Source organism: Xenopus tropicalis, chromosome 2 (genome assembly GCF_000004195.4).
Source record: "Xenopus tropicalis strain Nigerian chromosome 2, UCB_Xtro_10.0, whole genome shotgun sequence".
Classification (NCBI taxonomy): domain Eukaryota; kingdom Metazoa; phylum Chordata; class Amphibia; order Anura; family Pipidae; genus Xenopus; species Xenopus tropicalis.
In genome coordinates, this window is record NC_030678.2 from 157117440 (window position 1) to 157138792 (window position 21353).

At 44.0% G+C, this 21353-nt stretch overlaps 1 protein-coding gene across 3 annotated transcripts in view; it reads right to left on the minus strand.

The window, feature by feature from the left end:
* The window catches only part of sgcg (sarcoglycan gamma), a 110448-nt gene extending 103678 nt beyond the window's left edge, over nucleotides 1–6770 (minus strand). Inside the window, exon 1 of one of the 3 annotated variants that reach the window (XM_031896161.1) lies at nucleotides 6681–6764. In XM_031896161.1, the coding sequence (XP_031752021.1) occupies nucleotides 6681–6728 (48 nt within the window). In that variant the 5' untranslated portion in view covers nucleotides 6729–6764. 3 annotated transcript variants of the gene reach the window in all.
* Nucleotides 6771–21353: the final 14583 nt, after the last annotated feature.

Genomic DNA, 21353 nt, shown 5'->3' on the forward strand with positions numbered 1-21353 from the left:
CCTGCTAACATCTCAAGGGTATAAAAGGAAAACTATACCCACAGGATGAATACTTAGCCAACAGATATTTTATCATTAAAGATCATTTAAGAATCTTACAAAACTAGAACATATATATATCAGTAATTGCCCTTTTACATCCTTAACCTTAAGCCACAATTTTGCGATGGTCTGTGTGCTCCCTATGGGGAATGATGGAGTATGGCATTAGTGTAACCATAAATGACCTGGTTCTGGTTTCATGCAGGTTAAGGTTTCAGAATCTGAGCTCTGTTTTGGCAAATGCTGAGCAAAAAGCAAAATACTCAAGTTAAACAGATAACACCAAAAATAGGGTGACATTTTAGGACATCTGCCTAGGTTTAAATAACAGCCAAGAATCTAGGACATTGATCCCCAACCAGTGGCTCGAAGGCAACATGTTGCTCCCCAACCCTTTGAATATTGCTCCCAGTGGCCCCAAAGCAGGTGCTTATTTGGGAATTTGTGGCTTGGAGGCAAGTTGTGGTTGCAAAAAAACCCAGTTTAATGCCAAAAAGATCCTTCTGTAGGCTGCCAGTCCAGATAGGGGCTACCAAATAGCCAACCATAGCTCTTATTTATGCTTGTGTTGCTACCCAACACTTTTTCCACTTGAATGTGGCTTATGAGTTTAAAAGGTTGATGTAAAGAGAAGAGATAAAACCTATATTTCAAGCAACTACACACACAACAGTGTAACTAGTAGCAGCTATGCCCATCAACAATAATTTTTTATGGAAGAAACCTTTCTTGAAAAAGAAAAAAACAACCCTTACAGACTCTTATGCCTCCCTGGAAGCACACACTCTACTTTACGTTTTTCTTTTGGCCCTTGACCAATGTGTGGTTTCTGGGAATTCCAAAAGCCAAGTTTCATATAAAAATCTTATATAGAACAGTTGCACAATATTTCTTTCACAATGTCTGGTGTTGGGGTGGGAACAGCAGTGCTGAATGGTGTCTGGCTTTTGTTTCACATGGAACAGAGATGAAGAAGATGCTGCTGCCATGGATAGCTAAGGTAGCCTCTACACTGCTACAGCTAACAGTAAACATTCACCAATATCTCAATTTTGTCAAAATGGAAGGCAAAACAGAGGAACATTCTGCAAATACAGTATCTGTCTAATATTTTTTCCCAAGTTTGGCTCTTCAACTGTTCCTGACCTATATCAGTCAGCATGGTTTAATATATTGTAAGACAATGCTGAGAACGGTAGCATGGAACAGCCAGGGACCCAGACTTAATAAGCTGAGATTTATGACATAAGCAGACAGTGTCATCATTAAGTTTCTCTTATACCAACAAGTTCATGAACCAAATCCTTTTAAATGATGTAATTAAGAAATAAAAAAACCACTCACATACCGTATCTGGCCCCCAGGCCTCTGTCTGTATTGCCCTCTTTAATTTATAAGTTCATCTTTGCAGATAACTTCAATAAGAGAAAATACAGTACCTTGAGATGGAACATTGCAGCCTTCCTTGTCCTGAGCTGCTCCCCAGTGCTGGAAGTGAAAATTACAGCAGCAAGATTCTACAAAATATTTATCACAATACACACAACCTTGGCTTCCATGACTCACGACTGACTGACAGTGTATTTGTAGCACTAAATGATAGCACACACCATATACCATTATACAGGCAGCACTTATGGTTCTTTAGTGATTTCTCTACAGTATACTTCTTTTCTTGAAGTGTGGTATTTAATATAGTATATACCAATCATAATAATTGGCAAAACCCATGATCATCTGCATTTGTGCTCAGTTGTTGCTGAACCTTCAGTTACTTGCAGACAAAGTTCTAGAACCTTATCAAATAATGAAGGCATTGGTTTCAGGCCCACAAAATTGTCCCAAACTCAACAACTCATCTGTATAGATGAAATAGTCTCCTATGAGTTAGCCTACTTACAGCCTTCTCCAGTTGAGCATCCTCAGAAACCTATGACTTGGTAGTTTTGGTTACTGGCTTAAAGTGGGCACCCCCAACCTCTTTCATGTAGACCAGAGTTGTCCAGCTTATTACATGTAGTGGGCTGATTATTTCTCCTATAGGATGTTTGAGGGTTGGAATAAATTGAAATATTGATGTCATACAGTGAAGGCTTTGAAGCCTTTTAGTAGGCTGGGGGCCATAAAAATGCTTTGGGGGGGCCACATTCGTGCCAAGGGGTCTTCACTTTGACACAAACTTTTATATGAAGGTGTCTTAAGACATTTTGTTGGTGTTCCTAATTGGCAGTTGACTGTCTGGGGTCTAATTAGACAGGATGGTCAAGTCCTACTCTCTGCATATTAGTTACCCTCATCCCAAAGGAAACACCTTGAAATAAAGAAATAAGTCACACTGAAATATTTTTAATATTATATTATATGTTGAGCAAACATGGAGCTCCAAACCAAAGTGGTGCTGATTGTAAAGCAAATGGGTTACTTAATCTTAAAGTTCACACATTGCCACACACATTGGTATTTTAAAAGTAATTCACATGCTAAAGGGAAGTAAATGTAGATCCAAATCAAGGCAAAGGGTGGGGTGTCTGCCATGGGCCATGGTGTCAGTGGGTGGAGTTATCAAGTAGCAATCTGCTATTGGCTGATTGCCACACCATTCAGTTTTAAGCCCTCTCTGGATTTTCCAATTTGGAAATTGAGACAAGCAATTTTAACCTTGACTACCCTTCTGAAAACCGGACAGGTGGCAACCCTTGACAAGACCCTAGTACCCAGACTCTAGTACCCAGACTCTAGTACCCAGACCCTAGTACCCAGACCCTAGTACCCAGACCCTAGTACCCAGACCCTAGTACCCAGAATACATAAATTGATAGCATTTTCTCTAACTGAGGTGGTACTGATGGTTCCTGACCACAGATCAATGCAAAGGGAAAAGACATGGATTACAATATGGAACCCATTCTAACTATATCTGTAATCTTCCAGTAAACGCTTTCACATAGCAGTTTGCTAAAGGGACTTATTCCCTTGAACGTTTTCTGCCAATAAGGAACTGTAAATCCTATGGAATAATAAAAGCTCTTTTCTCCACCATGGCTCCAAGTGCATGGGAACATCTCCTGCATACATATCAGAGTAAATAATCAGAGAAATGGATGAGGGGTACTTAACAAAACATTAAAATAAAATGACTGCATCTTTCTAATGTCACCTTCCAAGCCACGTATGATGTAGCTGGCAGCGGTTACTGGCGCAGAGAAGGAAAGCCACAATAACTTATATACGCTCGCTGCTGCTGCTGCTGCATAACAAGTCAGATCTCTGTGTGCGGCCGCGTGCGTTTGGCTCTGCTGTGCTCCAACTGCTCCGTGTCAGTCACAGCTTTCCAGCCAAGAACATCAGCTCCACCTGTGGGACCGCAGCTAACACCGAGGATATTGACTTTATATATCATATATAACAACCTAACATCACCCAGGCTGATACACGGTTACAAAAGAAAGAATGATTCTTTGCACACTGATCCAATATTTTTTGGGGGGGGAGTCCAACCAATGTTCCCTCTAACTCCTTTTCAGCTGTGTGAGCAAAAGAATCCTTTTGTGCGCACATTTTACACTTGCAGTGGGCTCAGGTCGGTAGAGATACAAAATGTGTTTTCACACAAAATTCTATGTGGCACCACAATTTATTGTGTCCCCCTGCCTCAAAATGTGTGTGTGCCTTTCAGCAGCAGGGAACCTAGCAGTGATCTAGAGCTTTTAATTCACATCAGTATTTTTCCAAATCGGGTTTGGCCAAATTAGAATTGTGCAACAAGCACTGGAATTCAGTGTATCCCTGTCTACAAATGACCTCTGGGTGTGTCCTGATTGTCCCTCCCCAAAAGTACAGTAGGTTTTTGGTAGCCAATCACAAGGGAAGATTAATTGCAGTCGCCTGCCAATCTACCAAGCTTCTGGCCCACTACATGAGGATTGGCCAATTTCCTTGCGAGATCCTTAATGCCACCAGCTCTCCCAGATGTGGGACACCCTCCAAATACCTCCTGCTTACAGCACCTCAGGATCTTCTTCCTACCCAACTCTTTTTATGCTTAGCACTAACTGGAGGGGCACCAACCAAAATACCCCCCCCCAGTCACTCATTGGTTGGACCCAAGCTGTCCTTTCTCACTGTCCTGCCTAGCTCTACTGCTACACTGAGCTTTGATACCATCATCCCTATCCCCGCTGAGCCAACTCCAGCACTGCTACACCCACATGGCACCTAGTTGTTCCCATCTGGCCAAGGAGGACACTGCCTGTTTTTTTCCCTACTCGTATCCCTCTCTAGGACCCCCCCCCCTTCTCCAGGATTCTATAGGGGATGTCTCTATTAACTATTACACCAGTATTTAACACTACACTAACTCCATATGGTGATTAAAATCAAACAAAATCTGTCCTGTGCTCGACAGAAGTAAAAACAATTATTTTCTCTGTTTTGTTTTTTATGTCTTCAAAATATATGTAATTGGCTGATGCCTTAAAGGCCCAGTCCTGTGCCATGCCAATACAGAACAAGCTTGTAGTGCCCTAGGCAACTAGAGATGCTCAATATGCAAACTGTGGGTGTTGTTAGGGGGGTTAGGGGGCTGTAACAAAATAAGAGTCCTATGGTAGGTAATAAGAAAAGTTTATTGAAAGTGAACTAGTGTTTAGTGGTACTTTAAAGAGAAGGAAAGGTAAAAACTAAGTAAGCTTTATCAGAAAGGTCTATGTAAATACAGCTATAAACACTATGCTATGAATAGTCCTCTATTAAAAGAAACACAGGATTTCTTGTCTCCTTTTTTGTAAACATGTTCTTCAGTCTCAGAAAAATCCTTCAGAGCAAGGGCAGGAGTCTGCTCAGTTTGCTCCTCTCCCACTCCCTTTTCCTGCCCCTCCCATCAAAATTTGCTCCCCCTCCTAACTCTGTGTAATCTGAGCTGCCAGCAGCTAGAGCTGCAGCACTGAAGCTACTGAGACCAAGCTAAAATGGCAGCTGCTATCTTAAACAAACAGAGGGAGCTTCTAGGGTTGTTTACTCAGCTATGGTAAAGATTTCAGCAGAATAAATATAGCGTTATAACTTGCACTAATATGGCTAATGTATAGGCAGGACTTCAAACAGGGAAGGAGTTACGCAAGAGGAGGGCCCAGACAATACAAGAAATGTGACCCAAGTACAGGGGGGGAGGGCAGTTAAATCTGTGGTTCCCCGCCTACAGCTCTCTGGTTGATCAATTTCTAGTATCTCCCAGACTAGCTTTTGGTGCTTATATGTCATTGTGCACTAGAAACATGATTATTATCCTATTGTGCTATAATCCCTTACAACAGTGCTGTCCAACTTCTGCGGTGCCGAGGGCCGGAATTTCTCTCGCATACATGGTGGAGGGCCGCTAATGGAAGCCAGTTTTGTCCACTCCCCCATTTTAAACCACACCCATTTTATCACAATGGTCGCTGCAGGGATATCAACCATCATTCATATGTTATACAAGAAGCCAGAATACAGCTCAGGGGTGTGGTCAGCTAAGATGGAAAACAATGGCACTTTGCGTAGCAACAACCCCTAGGCTTTCTCTTTGCCTACACAGGTAGATGCCATAAAACTATTCTCCAACATACCAGGGATGCTGGGAGTTGTAGTCCAACAATGGCTGAGGTGCCACATATTAGATAACCTTGCTGACAGCCATATAGTGCTCTGCTATACTGTTATATACTGTAAGTAAGATCATTGCTGAATTAGTTGAGTACAGGAACATCGAGCTCCCTCTTCCCCGCGACAAATGAATAACAACAACAATAATAATCCTAATAAGGAGCGTCAGTAACTCAGAGTAACAGCTGTCACTCCTGGTAGGGTGGGATGAAGTTGGGGAGAAGAGGTGAAGGGGAGAAAGGCAGAGGGAACCCCAAGAGCTCAGTCCTGGATATGGAACATTCATGTAAGGGAAAAGAGTCCATGTTTCTGGGGTTTTGTTTTTTTAATGGGAGAAAAGATGTTGACTAGCAAAGCTCCAGCTTCCGCTCATGGCTGGCAGTTAAAGGGGAAGTTTGCCTTATTATGATGGAGATGTTGATATTCTGAGACAGACTGCAATGGGACCTAAAATTAACAAAGGTAAACAGGATCTAATGACAGAAGGAATTTCGAACAGTAGAACAAACAGTTAACTCAAACCCTATAATAAAAGGCAGTAGCAACACAGCCAAGCAGTGCCAGAAGCAGAGAGTTGTAGTTCACACTAATGGGGTGGGTAACAGGTTGGCATTCCTGGCTATATAAATGAGGGGCACACCTGTGGGTAAAGTCAGACACAGATATATGGGTCCATCTCTATAATAAAGTTACTTTCTGATGTACAGGATTCACTAGAACAGTGCTACATAGAAAGTTGGGGCAGAACTGGACCCTACACACAATATCACCCCATTGGGCCCCCAACATAACAACATACCATTGCGCCCCCCAACACAGCATCACCCCATTGCGCCCCCAACATAACAACATACCATTGCGCCCCCCTACACAACATCACCCCATTGCGCCCCCAACACAGCATCACCCCATTGCGCCCCCCACATAACAACATATCATTGCGCCCCCAACACAGCATCACCCCATTGCGCTCCCGCAGGAGGAGGCGCTGGACTCACCCAGTGTCCGGATCCGGCTCCAGCAATAGAGTCGGGCTGTAAATTCATTCCCAGAGGAATGCAGATCCCGGGACCGAATCGCCCTCATTCAGGCAACTTTTCCATCTCCGGGTCAGGCTGCCACATCCCCCTCACGTCCCATCCCGCCGGTACCAGCCCAGTGTAGCGCTGCGCCCTGATGCACCCAAGCCGGCAGCACCCAGTGGCTCAAACAGGAGATCGCTGCGCCCTGATGCACCCAAGCCGGCAGCACCCAGTGGCTCAAACAGGAGATCGCTGCGCCCTGATGCACCCAAGCCGGCAGCACCCAGTGGCTCAAACAGGACAGCGCTGCACCCAAGCCCAAGCGCTAGGGCTGAGGCAGGAGCGCGCTGGGGAGGATAGTGCTGGGGTTGGGGCAGGAGAGCGCTGGGAAGGATAGTGCTGGGGTTGGGGCAGGAGAGCGCTGGGAAGGATAGTGCTGGGGTTGGGGCAGGAGCGCGCTGGGGAGGATAGTGCTGGGGTTGGGGCAGGAGAGCGCTGGGAAGGATAGTGCTGGGGTTGGGGCAGGAGAGCGCTGGGAAGGATAGTGCTGGGGTTGGGGCAGGAGAGCGCTGGGAAGGATAGTGCTGGGGTTGGGGCAGGAGAGCGCTGGGAAGGATAGTGCTGGGGTTGGGGCAGGAGAGCGCTGGGAAGGATAGTGCTGGGGTTGGGGCAGGAGAGCGCTGGGAAGGATAGTGCTGGGGTTGGGGCAGGAGAGCGCTGGGAAGGATAGTGCTGGGGTTGGGGCAGGAGAGCGCTGAGCTGCAGAGCGCTGGGAAGGATAGTGCCTGGGCTGGGGCAGGATAGTGCTGGGGCTGATAGTGCCTGGGCTGGGGCAGGATAGTGCTGGGGCTGATAGTGCCTGGGCTGGGGCAGGAGAGCGCTGGGGCTGATAGTGCCTGGGCTAGGGCAGGATAGCGCTGGGGCTGATAGTGCCTGGGCTGGGGCAGGAGAGCGCTGGGGCTGATAGTGCCTGGGCTGGGGCAGGATAGTGCTGGGGCTGATAGTGCCTGGGCTGGGGCAGGATAGTGCTGGGGCTGATAGTGCCTGGGCTGGGGCAGGAGAGCGCTGGGGCTGATAGTGCCTGGGCTGGGGCAGGAGAGCGCTGGGGCTGATAGTGCCTGGGCTGGGGCAGGATAGTGCTGGGGCTGTTAGTGCCTGGGCTGGGGCAGGATAGTGCTGGGGCTGATAGTGCCTGGGCTGGGGCAGGATAGTGCTGGGGCTGTTAGTGCCTGGGCTGGGGCAGGATAGTGCTGGGGCTGATAGTGCCTGGGCTGGGGCAGGAGAGCGCTGGGGCTGTTAGTGCCTGGGCTGGGGCAGGATAGTGCTGGGGCTGTTAGTGCCCGGGCTGGGGCAGGATAGTGCTGGGGCCAGAGAGCGCTGGGGCTGTGGAGCAGCTGAGCGGCTGCCCAGGCTTCATTGACACACAGCGCACACAGTAGGGACTGCCTCCCTCTCACCTTCTGAGCGCAGCCCCGACCTGGCAGCCCCAGCAGCAGCAGCACACGGACCGCACACCTGTGCCCCACCCCCCTCAGCCCCAGGATCTGCCCCCGCCCCTAAACTCCAAGATCTGCCCCCCCCCCCCCCACCTCAGCCACAGGGTCTCACCCCCCCTCAGCCCCAGGATCTGCCCCCGCCCCTAAGCTCCAAGATCTGCCCCCCCCCCACCTCAGCCACAGGGTCTCACCCCCCCCTCAGCCCCAGGATCTGCCCCCCCCTCAGCCACAGGATCTGCCCCTCTGCTTACGTGTGTGCCGGCTCTGCCGGGTGTATGGGGCGCTCCCGGGTTCCATTGGGGCCGCTATGGCACAGAGAGGGGCAGAGACGCAGCAGCATCGGGCTCAGCTATCTCAGGGCTCTGGAACAGCTTCCTTGGCAGCCAATGAGTTAAATCGCCTTCTTGTATAAAGGGGATCTCCCCCCAAAAAGCTGCTTTTTCATAGTGATAGAAAATGTGATTCTAAGCAACTCCCCAAGGCATATTTATTCCACATTTCCCAAGGTTTTAGAAGTGTTTGTTATTGGAAGTGAAAGCAGTGTCTGTATGGCTGTTACTCCCTGCACTGCTGGTTCAGACTGCTGAACAGGGGGGCTGCTGCCATACAGGCAGCAAATCTCCCCTAAAGTACCAGGGGGGAAAGATCCAACTGCTTGTGACTTCAGAGCAGAATTTTATCTGTTCTGCTAGTGCAGTTAGGGCTGGAACCTGCTCGGTTTTAAACCCAGACATAATGACATCAGCACTGTGTGTTGCTGATGTCATCACACAAACCGCTGATGTCAGGGGCCACCAAGTCTGCCCGTTTTTTAGAATGTTGACCTGGACAGCCCCTTGAAAAAATGGATCGATCGGGTCAAAACTGGACAGGTGGCAACCCTAAGTGACTAGCGATGTGCCACCCCCAGACCCCCTCCAGCACAGGAAAGGCAAGAGCTAGGGGGCAAGGGGGGTGGCACCACAGGGGCCTCAGGGTGGCTCAAGGGTAAGAATGGCCCCTTTCCTGAAACTGTTTCAGACAGAGCCAACTAAGTACCAGTCCTGGGGGAGAACTGACTTCTGATTTATTGTTTCAAGAGTCAGAAAGAGAGAATAGAATGGGGACTCTTATAGGGTTGCATAGCCACAGAATACCCACAGAATACCCACAAAGCAGTAGGCATTCAGGCTGATTAACCCTGAACATATTCCCCAGGTGCCATAACGTCAGTAATGGGTTATTAGGATTTCCAATTAAATTGGCCTTTCAGGCAGGCGTGAGTGCTGGTAACCTGGGGCAGGGGTGCAGGCCGTCTGGACTGGGTCAGCGCCAAGTCTGATTCATATATGGGTTGGACAAACTGGACCCCTGCAGATCTTTTAGAACAGTATTGCTTTCAATAGCAATTACATGTAAAAAAATATCTATAAAACCATTGAGCATTATTGATACAGGTACAGATGATGAGAATGATATTTTCTTTCATTATGCAAAAGCACTTTTTGGGTGGAGCAGTAATGTAGGTGAGTTTGTCATCTTTGTGAGCTTTAAATCCAGGGCTCCCATTCTAAACCCATAGTTTCCAAAGGAGCCAGACCCCTGCAGCTGTATTGCCTGTACCCCCTGGGGCTGTTCTACCTAATCACCCCCAGCTCTTTAACTGTAAAAGAAATATTGGCTCCGACCCTTGGGCTTGGTCCACAAATTAAATCACGATTCTGGAGACTGAACCTAATTGGCTGTCAGACCCAGACCTTACACAACAGGGTTCAACTGCATTTGGATTAACAGCCTTGAGTCCAGTGAGCAAAAAGTTATTTGGGAAGAGGCTAATGCAGCTGTTATATACGCCTTTATTCGGGCAAAGATAGAGAAAGATGGGGGTAATTTTCCCCATAGTCAGCTTTGAAAAAAAAACCTTATTAATGAAAGGTATTTGCCTCACCATGGGGTCCTTGAACTTGTGCTTTCCTCCTGGAAAGATTCATTGATGGCCTAACCCATATGGAGCTAACGTGCTTGTCTGGTAAACTGAAGGGCAGTTGGGGTGAGATTCTGTGTGTGCTTATTCTATTACTGTATTGTGTTAGTGCACAGTGCTGCATAGACTGCCAGTGATGTGTGTACAATAACAGAAATACATGCACACAAGGGCAGGCAACAAACAAGACAGGAGGCAGTCTTCGCAGTCCACAGATAAGCAGGGGTCGGAACCGTACAGCAGACACTATAAAGATAGTGTCAGACTGGCCCACCAGGATACCAGGAAAACTCCCGGTGGGCCCAGGTGTCAGTGGGCCCTTCTGCTTTGGACCATTTGGCCTGTTTCATGGTCATTCCCTATTTCTGAATGGGAACAAAGAGGAGAAATAGATGGAAGAATAGATGCTAGCATGTAAATAAAAGAGACTAGGAGAATAAACAGGTTGGGCGAGGAAAGGAGGAAAAATATTATGGGGAGTGGGCCCATGGTCTCAGGTTTTCTGGTGGGCCCCTGGGGTACCAGTCCGACACTGCATAAATGCACTAGTAAGGGCATTGGCTGGTTCCGGATACCAAACCTAGCGTGGGCAGTGGGGTTGGAAGGGGATTTGGTGCCAAGTCATGCACCAAAAAATGTTGCACTGGCGCAAGGGTCAGATATTGGCTTTCATCATTCTATTGATACTAGGCCTAATCCAAATCTAATTGTTCTTGATTGGATCCTATGGATTACTGGCTTCCCATGTTACTACCCAGTGGTGGATAAACTCCCCTGTACTCTGTGCCGGAATCTGCAGATACAGATGTATGAATTTCTTAAGGACAGGTTGAAATCCAGCTTTAGCGTTACAAATACTATTTTTCTTGCAATGAAATATTCATATTATAAAAGCTGAAAGCCCACATTAAAGAAAATGGATAGGAAACAGATTACTCTGCACAATTCTCAACTACAAATAACCCAAATGTAAAGAGAATATAATATATAAAGCTTTAGAGCTCACATGATTTTGCACCCCTGCTACCTACTTTGGGACTGAACCCCCAAGCTTTCTGCTCTCATATCAATAGTGATAAGCGAAATGTTTAGTTAAATTTCCACGTTTCCCGTTTCACAAATTTTTCACCGTTTCGTGAACACTATGGTCGTTTCGCTCATCACTACATATCAATATCAACCACAGGCATCTTCAGGCAGCCTTATTTGTAATGAGTGTCTTGTGAGACACTGACTGAATATATATATAATAATATAAATAATATATATATAATAATATAAATAATATATAAAATGCTCGGGACCTGGGGTTTTCCAGATAAGGGATCTTTCTGTAATTTGGATCTCCACAATTTAAGTCTGCTTAAATACGGAATAAACCCAATAGGATTGTTTTGTCTCCAATAAGGTGTAATTATATCTTAGTTGGGATCAAGTACAGGTACTGTTTTATTATTACAGAGAAAAGGGAATCATTTAACCATGAAATAAACCCAATAGGATTGTTCTGCCCCCAATAAGGGGTAATTATATCTTAGTTGGGATCAAGTACAGGTACTGTTTTATTATTACAGAGAAAAGGGAATCATTTAACCAATAAATAAACCCAATAGGATTGTTCTGCCTCCGATAAGGGGTAATTATATCTTAGTTGGGATCAAGTACAGGTACTGTTTTATTACAGAGAAAAGCTAAAAATCATTTTTAAACATTAGAATTATTTGCTTATAATGTAGTCTATGGGAGATGGCCTTTACGTAATTTGGAATTTTCTGGATAATGTCTTTCCGGATAAGGGATCCCCTACCTGTATATTTATATACAGTCCCTTCTATATTCCCCCTGCTAGCCTGCCCATAGCCTGGCCCCAAGTGATGTCACTGCCCCCCCAAACCCAAAGGCTGGTATTTTAAAGAAAAAAGGTGGCAACCCTACAATGAGGGCTTCTAGTTAGTTGCCGTGTACCCTCCGTTATAGCACTGTGCATGGGAAGTGTGGCAGTGCCCAGTAACAACTACTCCTATATCTGTATAATACAATTCAAACAGGAAAATAATGCATTGCGTCAAAAATCCAATTTTTTTATTTTTTACTCTGTTTGTATATAAATATATATGGATTGCAGGACAGGTATTGAAGGTGATGTCTGAAAAGCTTTTCACTTTGTCATTTTGTCTATAAAGGATTCATGTTGCGCCATTAAATGTAATCACAGCCTAATGCAAATCAAATAACCTGTAAACCATCAATCGCTGGCTCTAAAGCTGAGCGCCAATACTTTGTTTTCTTTATCAACATTCCTTCAGCTCTGATAGCAGAACCTTTGTTATTTATAATCTGATGGGGCTGGAAGTGCAGGCACTGCGCAGAGCGGAGCGTTTATATTTTGGGCGCAGTATTAGTCTCGCCGAGGGTACCATCGCTTTAGTCAGAAGAAAACACTACGGATGCACTTATCTACTTATGTACAAGGGATTTGAAGTCATTTCCCTTGCTTGCAATTCTCTAAATGTTATATAATTTCATTTGTTCCCTTTTTCTTCTGTGAAATGCATTCATTTTGTTACTAATCTTGCCTTTTATATTAAGCAAAAGAGCTCAATATATGTCTTTTTCTGCTATAAGAAATCCCCTGTGGCTTTTTATATGTAAAAATCTACAAAATAAATGCGCACATGTTAATTTCATATTGCAACTAAGCTCTTTTACTGATATTATTAAGGGTATGGGATCCACAATCTGGAAACCCATTATCTGGAAAGTTCCAACTTATGGGAAGGCCATCTCCTTTGGACTCCCTTTCAATTAGCTAATTCAGATATTTAATTTTTTTCCTCTTTCTCTGTAATAATAAAACAGTACAGGTATGGGATCCATTATTTAGAAAGGAAGGTCATCTCCCATAGACTTCACTTTGATCAAATGATTCACATTTTTTAAAATTATTATCTTTTTCTCTGGAATAATATAACAGTACCTTGTACTTGATCCCAACTAAGATATAATTACCCCTTATTGGGGGCAGAACAGCCCTATTGGGTTTATTTAATGGTTAAATGATTCCCTTTTCTCTGTAATAATAAAACAGTACCTGTACATGATCCCAACTAAGATATAATTACCCCTTATTGGGGGCAGAACAGCCCTATTGGGTTTATTTAATGGTTAAATTATTCCCTTTTCTCTGTAATAATAAAACAGTACCTGTATTTCATCCCAACTAAGATATAATTACCCCTTATTGGGACAGAACAATCCTATTGGGTTTATTTCATGGTTAAATGATTCCCTTTTCTCTGTAATAATAAAACAGTACCTGTACTTGATCCCAACTAAGATATAATTACCCCTTATTGGGGGCAGAACAGCCCTATTGGGTTTATTTCATGGTTAAATGATTCCCTTTTCTCTGTAATAATAAAACAGTACCTGTACTTGATCCCAACTAAGATATAATTATTCCTTTTTAGGGGCTAAACAATCTTTTGGGGTTTATTTAATATTCAGGTTATTTTTTAGTAGACAAATTATGGTGATAGAAATTATGGAAAGATCCCTTATCTAGAAAACCTCAGGTCCCAAGCATTCTGGATAACAGGCCCCACACCTGTATAGATAAAATTAATCCTTACTGGGACCAAAACAATGTATTGTGTTTTATTATCATTTAAATTATATTTTAGTAGACTTAAGGTATGGAGATCAAAATTACTTATCCAGAAAACCCCAGGCTCTGTGCATTTTGGATAATGGGTCCCATAGTAAATATAAACTCAGAGAGGGTATAAATCTAAGGTATAGTAGTGGAGGTCAAGCTTACCCGTTTACATGTTTGGTCCAGGTGCTCATGCCCCAGACCCTCAGCATAGGGGAGCCATATAGGAAGACATTCAGTAGGAAAGGCATGCACTCCGGAAGTCCATAAAGGTAAAGCAGAAGCTCAAAATTGAAGTAAAATCAAAAGTACTTTATTTTAATAATACACACACATGCTATAAAGAAGCCTTATGCGTTTCGTACCATTTAGGGTACTTAGTCATAGGCAATGGATCCCTTACCTGTACTATAATTATACCAATGATGTACAGCCAGAGAATCTTTGGTGAATATAGACTCCTTAGCCCACAGAGCTTGCAGTCTCAGTTTGGTTTAGAAGAAGATTAAATTGATGGTGAATCCAATGATTAAACAAGTTACTGCTACATAAAATGCCCTTTTCTTGTTGGTTTAATAAGCCTAAACATATATGTGTTTATTCCCAATAATGTGACAATTAGCACCCCCAACACTCCCCAGACGCAGTTTTTGTCAGGTGTCCGGATGGCTCCTAGGGGTGTGGGCCCTAGTGCAATTGCACCCCCTGCACCCTCAGTAGTTCTGCCCTGATTATTCCCTTTTGCACATGTGACTCATTTGCAGTTTGAATCTCCCTGTTTCCTAGTGAGCTCAGAGCTGTCCTTTATATAGTAGGTCTGTAACAGGCTTATCCGTGCGTGAATACATCTCATAGGCACAATAATTATGACACAAAGGGAAGGTAATTGCCTTTGCAAGCCTTGTGGACTTAAGGTATGGAGATCAAAATTACTGAAGGATCCCTTATCCAGAAAACCCCAGGCTCTGTGCATTTTGGATAATAGGTCCCTTACTTGTACTATAATTATACCAATGATGTACAGCCAGAGAATCTGTGTTGAATATAGACTCCTTAGCCCACAGAGCTTGTAGTCTTAGTTTGGTTTAGAAGGAGATTAAATTGATGATGAATCCAATGATTAAACAAGTGACTGCTAGATAAAATGCCCTTTTCTTCTTGGTTTAAGAAGCCTAAACATATATGTGTTTATTCCCAATAATGCGACAATTAGCACCCCCAACACTCCCCAGACGCAGTTTTTGTCACGGATTCGCATTGGCACAAGTGTCCGGATGGCTCCTAAGGGTGTGGGCCCTAGTGCAATTGCACCCCCTGCACCCTCAGTAGTTCCGTCCTGATTATTCCCTTTTGCACATGTGACTCATTTGCAGTTTGAATCTCCCTGTTTCCTAGTGAGCTCAGAGCTGTCCTTTATATAGTAGGTCTGTAACAGGCTTATCCGTGCGTGAATACATCTCATAGGCACAATAATTATGACACAAAGGGAAGGTGATTGCCTTTGCAAGCCTTGTGAAGCCATTACCGTTGTTAGAGCAAAACACTTGTTCCATGCATTATTTCTAAATTATTACCCAATCAATTTTTAAATACTGTATTATTGCTGAAAATATTGCTAAATTGGAATTATATCTGCCAGCATAAAACAAAAAGACACACAGTTCTGTGAACTTGGCTCTGCTTCAGCAGCCCTATTCTTATCAGTCTATGGAGTAGAATAATGAACCAGTACAAATTGTTCCATATGCTGTGCCCTTAATTATCAATCTGGCCTGTCAATGGTGTATGGCAGATGTCAGTGGTAAATATATTTTATGGCTTACTGCTTCATCAACTTTCAATCTGTTGGAGCATATTCTCTGTTTCATGCTGGTGAAAACACTCAAATTGAAGACGTATAAATTAACACACATTTTCAAATTCATTTTTTTTTCCAATGGCAAGAAAGCCCCGGCTCAAAAATAAAAATAAAATAGCCTTTAATTCACATGACAGGGTACTGGAAGAGAGCGCCGCGCAAGAGAGCAAAGCAGGGAAGCAGAAAATAGAGAAGGGAGCAAATGGCAGAAAATGGGGAGGAGAAAATGATAAGCCTTATACCACTCATAGTATTTTATGGTGGAGTAAAAAAAAATGCCAGCAGGTAAATTGTACATTAAAGGAGAAGGAAAGATATAATCACTTGGGGAGAGTCAAAATGGTAGTGTACATTCCCCCCCCCCCAGTAATTATAGTCTCTTCTCAGACCCCAGGCAGGGGCTACTGTTTGCTAAAAACTGCACTGATCTGGGGTACAACCCAACTGTGCGGTAATTATAGAATAGTAAGCAGAACCTGTGGGGGGCCTGGGGGAGAGGGGGGCCTGGGAGAGAGGGGGGCCTGGGGAGAGGGGGGCCTGGGAGAGAGGGGGGCCTGGGGAGAGGGGGCCTGGGGAGAGGGGGCCTGGGAGAGAGGGGGGCCTGGACCATGGGGTCTGCTTCCTCTGTAGTTGTTGCCCCCTCCCTATTCCCTCTTACCTAGGGTACCCTGGCTATACTGGTTTGAGTGGAAGGCACTAAAGGGCTGGTGGGTGGAGGAGGGCCAGGTAGGGGCTGCTGTTCATTCAGTGGGGGCCTGGTGTATTTATGTTACCCCAATCCATCTGCGCATACACACCCAGCCCATGGATGATTTGAGGATCAAAGAAGTGTAAGAAAATTGCATTGGGTGAGTACCCTGGGCTGGTGCAGTTTTCAGCCAACAGCAGCTCCGGCCCTACTATTTCTTTATTTCTTGCCTTAATATATTTATTTTCTCCATATTGAAAGTCTTTTAAAAATATTTTGTGATAGCTCTGGGGTCCCACCAATGAGATCATTGCCCTGGGCCCGCTGGTACCTGAAAGCAGCCCTGCCTGCAGAGACCTAAATCTCCGCACAGCACTATACGGCACATTGTGGATACAAGCATTTCTCCCTGATCTAAAATGAGATATTTCTCCCTTTATAACATAATGAGTGGCACCTCCACTAGACATAGGGACATTAGTGGAGTACAAAAAAATGCTAACTGGTTTAATTCCCCAGTAAGGCCATATTAATTGTGATAACTACATATGCACAGAATGGCTCCTTCCCATTTTAATCATAAGCAATTAAACATCCATCATTATCTCACGCAATGCAGAACTAGAATCACTGGGGAGGTGAAAGTTGTTAGGTGATCATAGTTGTTTACTACTTGTCCTTTAAAGAAATACTGTTATGGCAAAACATGTTTTTTTTCAAAACCTATCAGTTAATAGAGATTCTCCAGCTAAATCCTGAATTGAAATCAGTTTTTTTACAAAGAGATTTTTTTTTATATTTAGTTTTTAAATTTCACATGGGGCTAGCCATATTCTTCATTTCCCAGGATGCCACAGCCGTGTGACCTGTGCTCTGATAAACTTCAGTCTCGCTTTACTGCTGCACTGCAAGTTGGAGTGATATCCCCCCCCTTCCCTCCCAGCAGCCGATCAGCAGAACAATGGGAAGGGAGCAAGATAGCAGCTCCCAGTAGGTATCAGAATAGCACTCAATAGTAAGAAATCCAAGTCCGGCTTGGGACTCCTCCAGTTACATGGGAGTAGGAGAAACAATAGGTTACCTGAAAGCAGTTCAGTTCTGTAGCGCTGGCTCCTTCTGGAAGCTCAGACTCAGGCACAATGCACTGAGATGGCGCCTACACACCAATATTACTGCTAAAAACAATATATTTGTTGGTTCAAGAATAAAATTTTAAATGGTAGAGTGAATTATTTGCCATGTAACCAGTGTCATTTAGAAATAAAGCGTATACCATAAAAATCATGACAGTATCCCTTTAAACACTTTTACAAAGCAGAAGCAATATTGGAGAGGAAACCCAGTATCTCTTTTAAAACCTGTTTTCATGGAATACAAAGCTGTCAGCCTGGGGGATGCGCTAAGTGGGGGATGCCGCAGCGCTGAAAATGTTCACAGAAAACCGGAAGTGATGTCATACGTGAGCGCAGAAGTGATGTCACATGTATGTGCAAATGCGCAGCCAAAGATGATGTCACTGCGCGTCTGCGCCCAGAATTTGTGCAGAAATTTGAGAATACTATGCGGTTGCAGGAGACCAGGGGAGAGGCACCAATTTTGGGTAATATAGGGGGATAATATAATAATAATATAGGGGGGTTGACAGCTCTGGGAATATCCTTAACATGGGGATATTCCCTAAACGCTGAGAAAAATGTCCCTAATGTCTGTGATTGGCATATGGACCTTAGATTGTCAGTTCCACTGGGGCAGGGCCACCATGATCTATAAATGCAGTGTACATTCTTTATAAATAACAGATATTATCAGTCAGTTGGAGCCGTTAGCGACTCCCAGCATCAGGGTGTTATGTGCAGTTGGAAAAAAAATGTTAGTGTAAATATATATACAACAAGAACTAAGAATAACCACTATATGGGAAGCAGATTTATTAAACATCACCTACTGTTTATTGCATTTCTCTTTAATAATAGTGAAAGTTCCCTGTTAAAAACGTTATCCTACATGCAGATATTCCCGTAAGGTGCTGTATGTGCATTATCCGCAAAGTCACTGCAGCTCCAGTGCCTAAGCACCTCAATGTACATGGTCATTAGCTTTTTCCTGCCAAGGCCAAGTACTCAGGGAAATACCATCTGGTCCTGGTTCTTTATTTACCTGCAGATTATCTGTATTCTCTTGATGTTCTTGAGTCACCTAGACAAATATTATAGTTGTCATAGAGGGCCTATTAAACTGAAGCAACATCTTATTTTCCATTGTGACTTGTATTTTTTTAAGTTATATAATTCATTTACTTCATGTCTTTGGGGTTAACTTTACCTTTAATATTTCCTTAAACTCGCAGATCTTTAGACTTGTAGATTCAACATTTAGGGAAATCGATTGCCTTTTTAGGGCTCTGGCACACAAGGGAGTTTAGTCGCCCGTGACAAATCTCCCTTGTTGCGGGCGACTAAACTCCCCGAAATGCCATCCCACAGGCGAAAATATAAAACGCCGGTGGGATGGCATACGCGGTGGCGCGATCTCCGAAGTTGCCTCTCGAGGCAACTTCGCCGATTTCCGCAAATCACGTCGCCGTGTATGCCATCCCACCGGCAATTTACATTTTCGCCAGTGGGATGTCATATCGGGGAGTTTAGTCGCCCGTGACAAATCTCCCTTGTTACGGGCGACTAAACTCCCCGATATTGCCGGTGGGATGGCATACACAGTGACGTGATTTGCAGAAATCTTCCCGTGTGCCAGAGCCCTTAAGCTTCTGGAAATCAGATTGTTGCTGTTCCATTGATTAAATATGAGTGGGCATGTAAAGGTCACTTTAGAACACCCAACAATCACTTGTTGAACCAAAGTTTGCCTTCCATTCACGGCACAATATCTACATCAAGACATCTATTCTGCTCAGGTATCAGTAGTCCAGTTCTTATTTTTTTCCTGGCCTGACTCTCCCTATCGTAAAGCTTTTTTTCCCCGTCTCTTAGGCTGAGGATCCACGGAACAAATTAGTCACTTACAGTAGATCACTGCTACCGCAGGCAACTAACAGCTCCAAAATGCCGTTCCACCGGCAACAATAGGAGACTCCAGTGGAAAGGCTGATGCAGGAGGAAACTTAGCGTGACTCCGGACTGTATGGCTGACCAAACTTTCAGGTCTGACTTGTTTAATGCACGTGCCAGGGACAAGAATCAAAATAATTACACTTTATTTGCTTTTTTTGTGATGAGTCCCATTTTTGACCAGGTTTTTTTTGTGTCAGAATTCTGTCGTTGGTGAGTATTTTTGTGAAACCAGCACAAAAATTTGCCGAAAAAAAAGTCACCACAAAACAATGCCCATGGACGCCAATGTATTCTGCTCAGAACAGTTGCTGTGGAAAAATTCTCCCTGAAAAGGCTCTGGGAATAAAAGTCAGGGTGAAAAATTTATCCCGGCTTAGCGAATGAGGCCACTCACTGACGGCTTATTTTCTCCATTAGGTTCTGCCCAGAAGTGATGGCAAGAAGAAATATACAAGATCATTTTTCAACTAATTCTGTCCATTAAAAAAACATCTTTGGAGATTCTACTGGGCCCCATGGTGCTGTATCTGATTATACAAATGGTTTTGCTTCTAAGAACTTTTTTGTAGTAGAAACATGTCATTTTTAAGTAAACTACACCTATCAGCAAAAAGCTATAGAAAAACAGATTTGCAGAAAACAGGATTTCGAATTTAAAATTGGGCCCTTCTGTTTTTATGAGCCACAAACTTGGACCCAAGAGGAATTTTGGCATAAACAAGCCCTAAATATCTATCTCCCAATGCATAATGGTATATTCTAGAGAAGTGATGATTTTGCTAGTTATTCCTCCATATGATAAAATAATACATACATAATAAGAAACATGACATTCAAAAAGCCTGAAATTATTTTGCTCTTAAATTAAGTGCATTTAAGTACATTTTGTGCCATGAATCTACTGTATATTCTATACACATTAGCACTCCTAAAGCAATCCTGAATCCAATCCTGACTTTAAGTTTTGATAGTTTATAAGTGTAAGATTGCGCTTTCTAAATAAAGTTATAAATACATACATATATATACATACATACATACAAACAGTTCAAAAGCTGCACACCAAAAGTCTGGAACGCTACCTGGGTGCCTGGACAGTAGGATAATGTGTACATCAGCAGGAGAGAACGGCACTCACAGGAACTTTTTCACACTGTATCGCTGTTCTGCCGACTGGTCTGATCGGCTTGCATATGGTTGCTAGGCGGGCGGGTTGCCTAGCAACCATATGCAAGCCGATCAGACCAGTCGGCAGAACAGCGATACAGTGTGAAAAAGTTCCTGTGAGTGCCGTTCTCTCCTGCTGATGTATACATACATACATACATACATAAGTGAGAGCCCCCATTGAGAACCATATGAACACGGACATTGGGAAAGCGCCGCAGATAATGAGTGCGAGGCATTGCTAGGATCCTCACATTACCAACTCCTGCCATGCAGGTCACCTTTCCAGTCTGATCACAGGACGTTCCCAAGTATTCCCGGAAGGCATGAACAAAAAATAAACTGATTAAATTGTAATTTTGCAACCTGCATGGAATTAGTAACTATTAATAGCTTCCATACAGGGGAATAATCTGTACTGTATTCTTACATGATGGTAATGCATTCAAATGGGACTAATCTGCATTAAAGGTTTACTTAACATAAGAATATTTGTAATTGCTTATATTAACTGATGTTAGAAGTTAGTGAGTATAGGCGGGCCTGGATTAGTGGCAAGGCCACAGAGGCCTGGGGATTGGGCGGCACAAATTACAAATAGAGAACTAAATATGATTTGTAAACTACATGGAAGATTTGCCATCTGACGCAACACGCCTGAAGCTGCCACCACCTCCTGACTAAATGGTAGCTCCGGGGTTTCCTCAGCACCCTGCATCAATAGGCGCGCCCCACTTGTGGTGAAAGAACACAC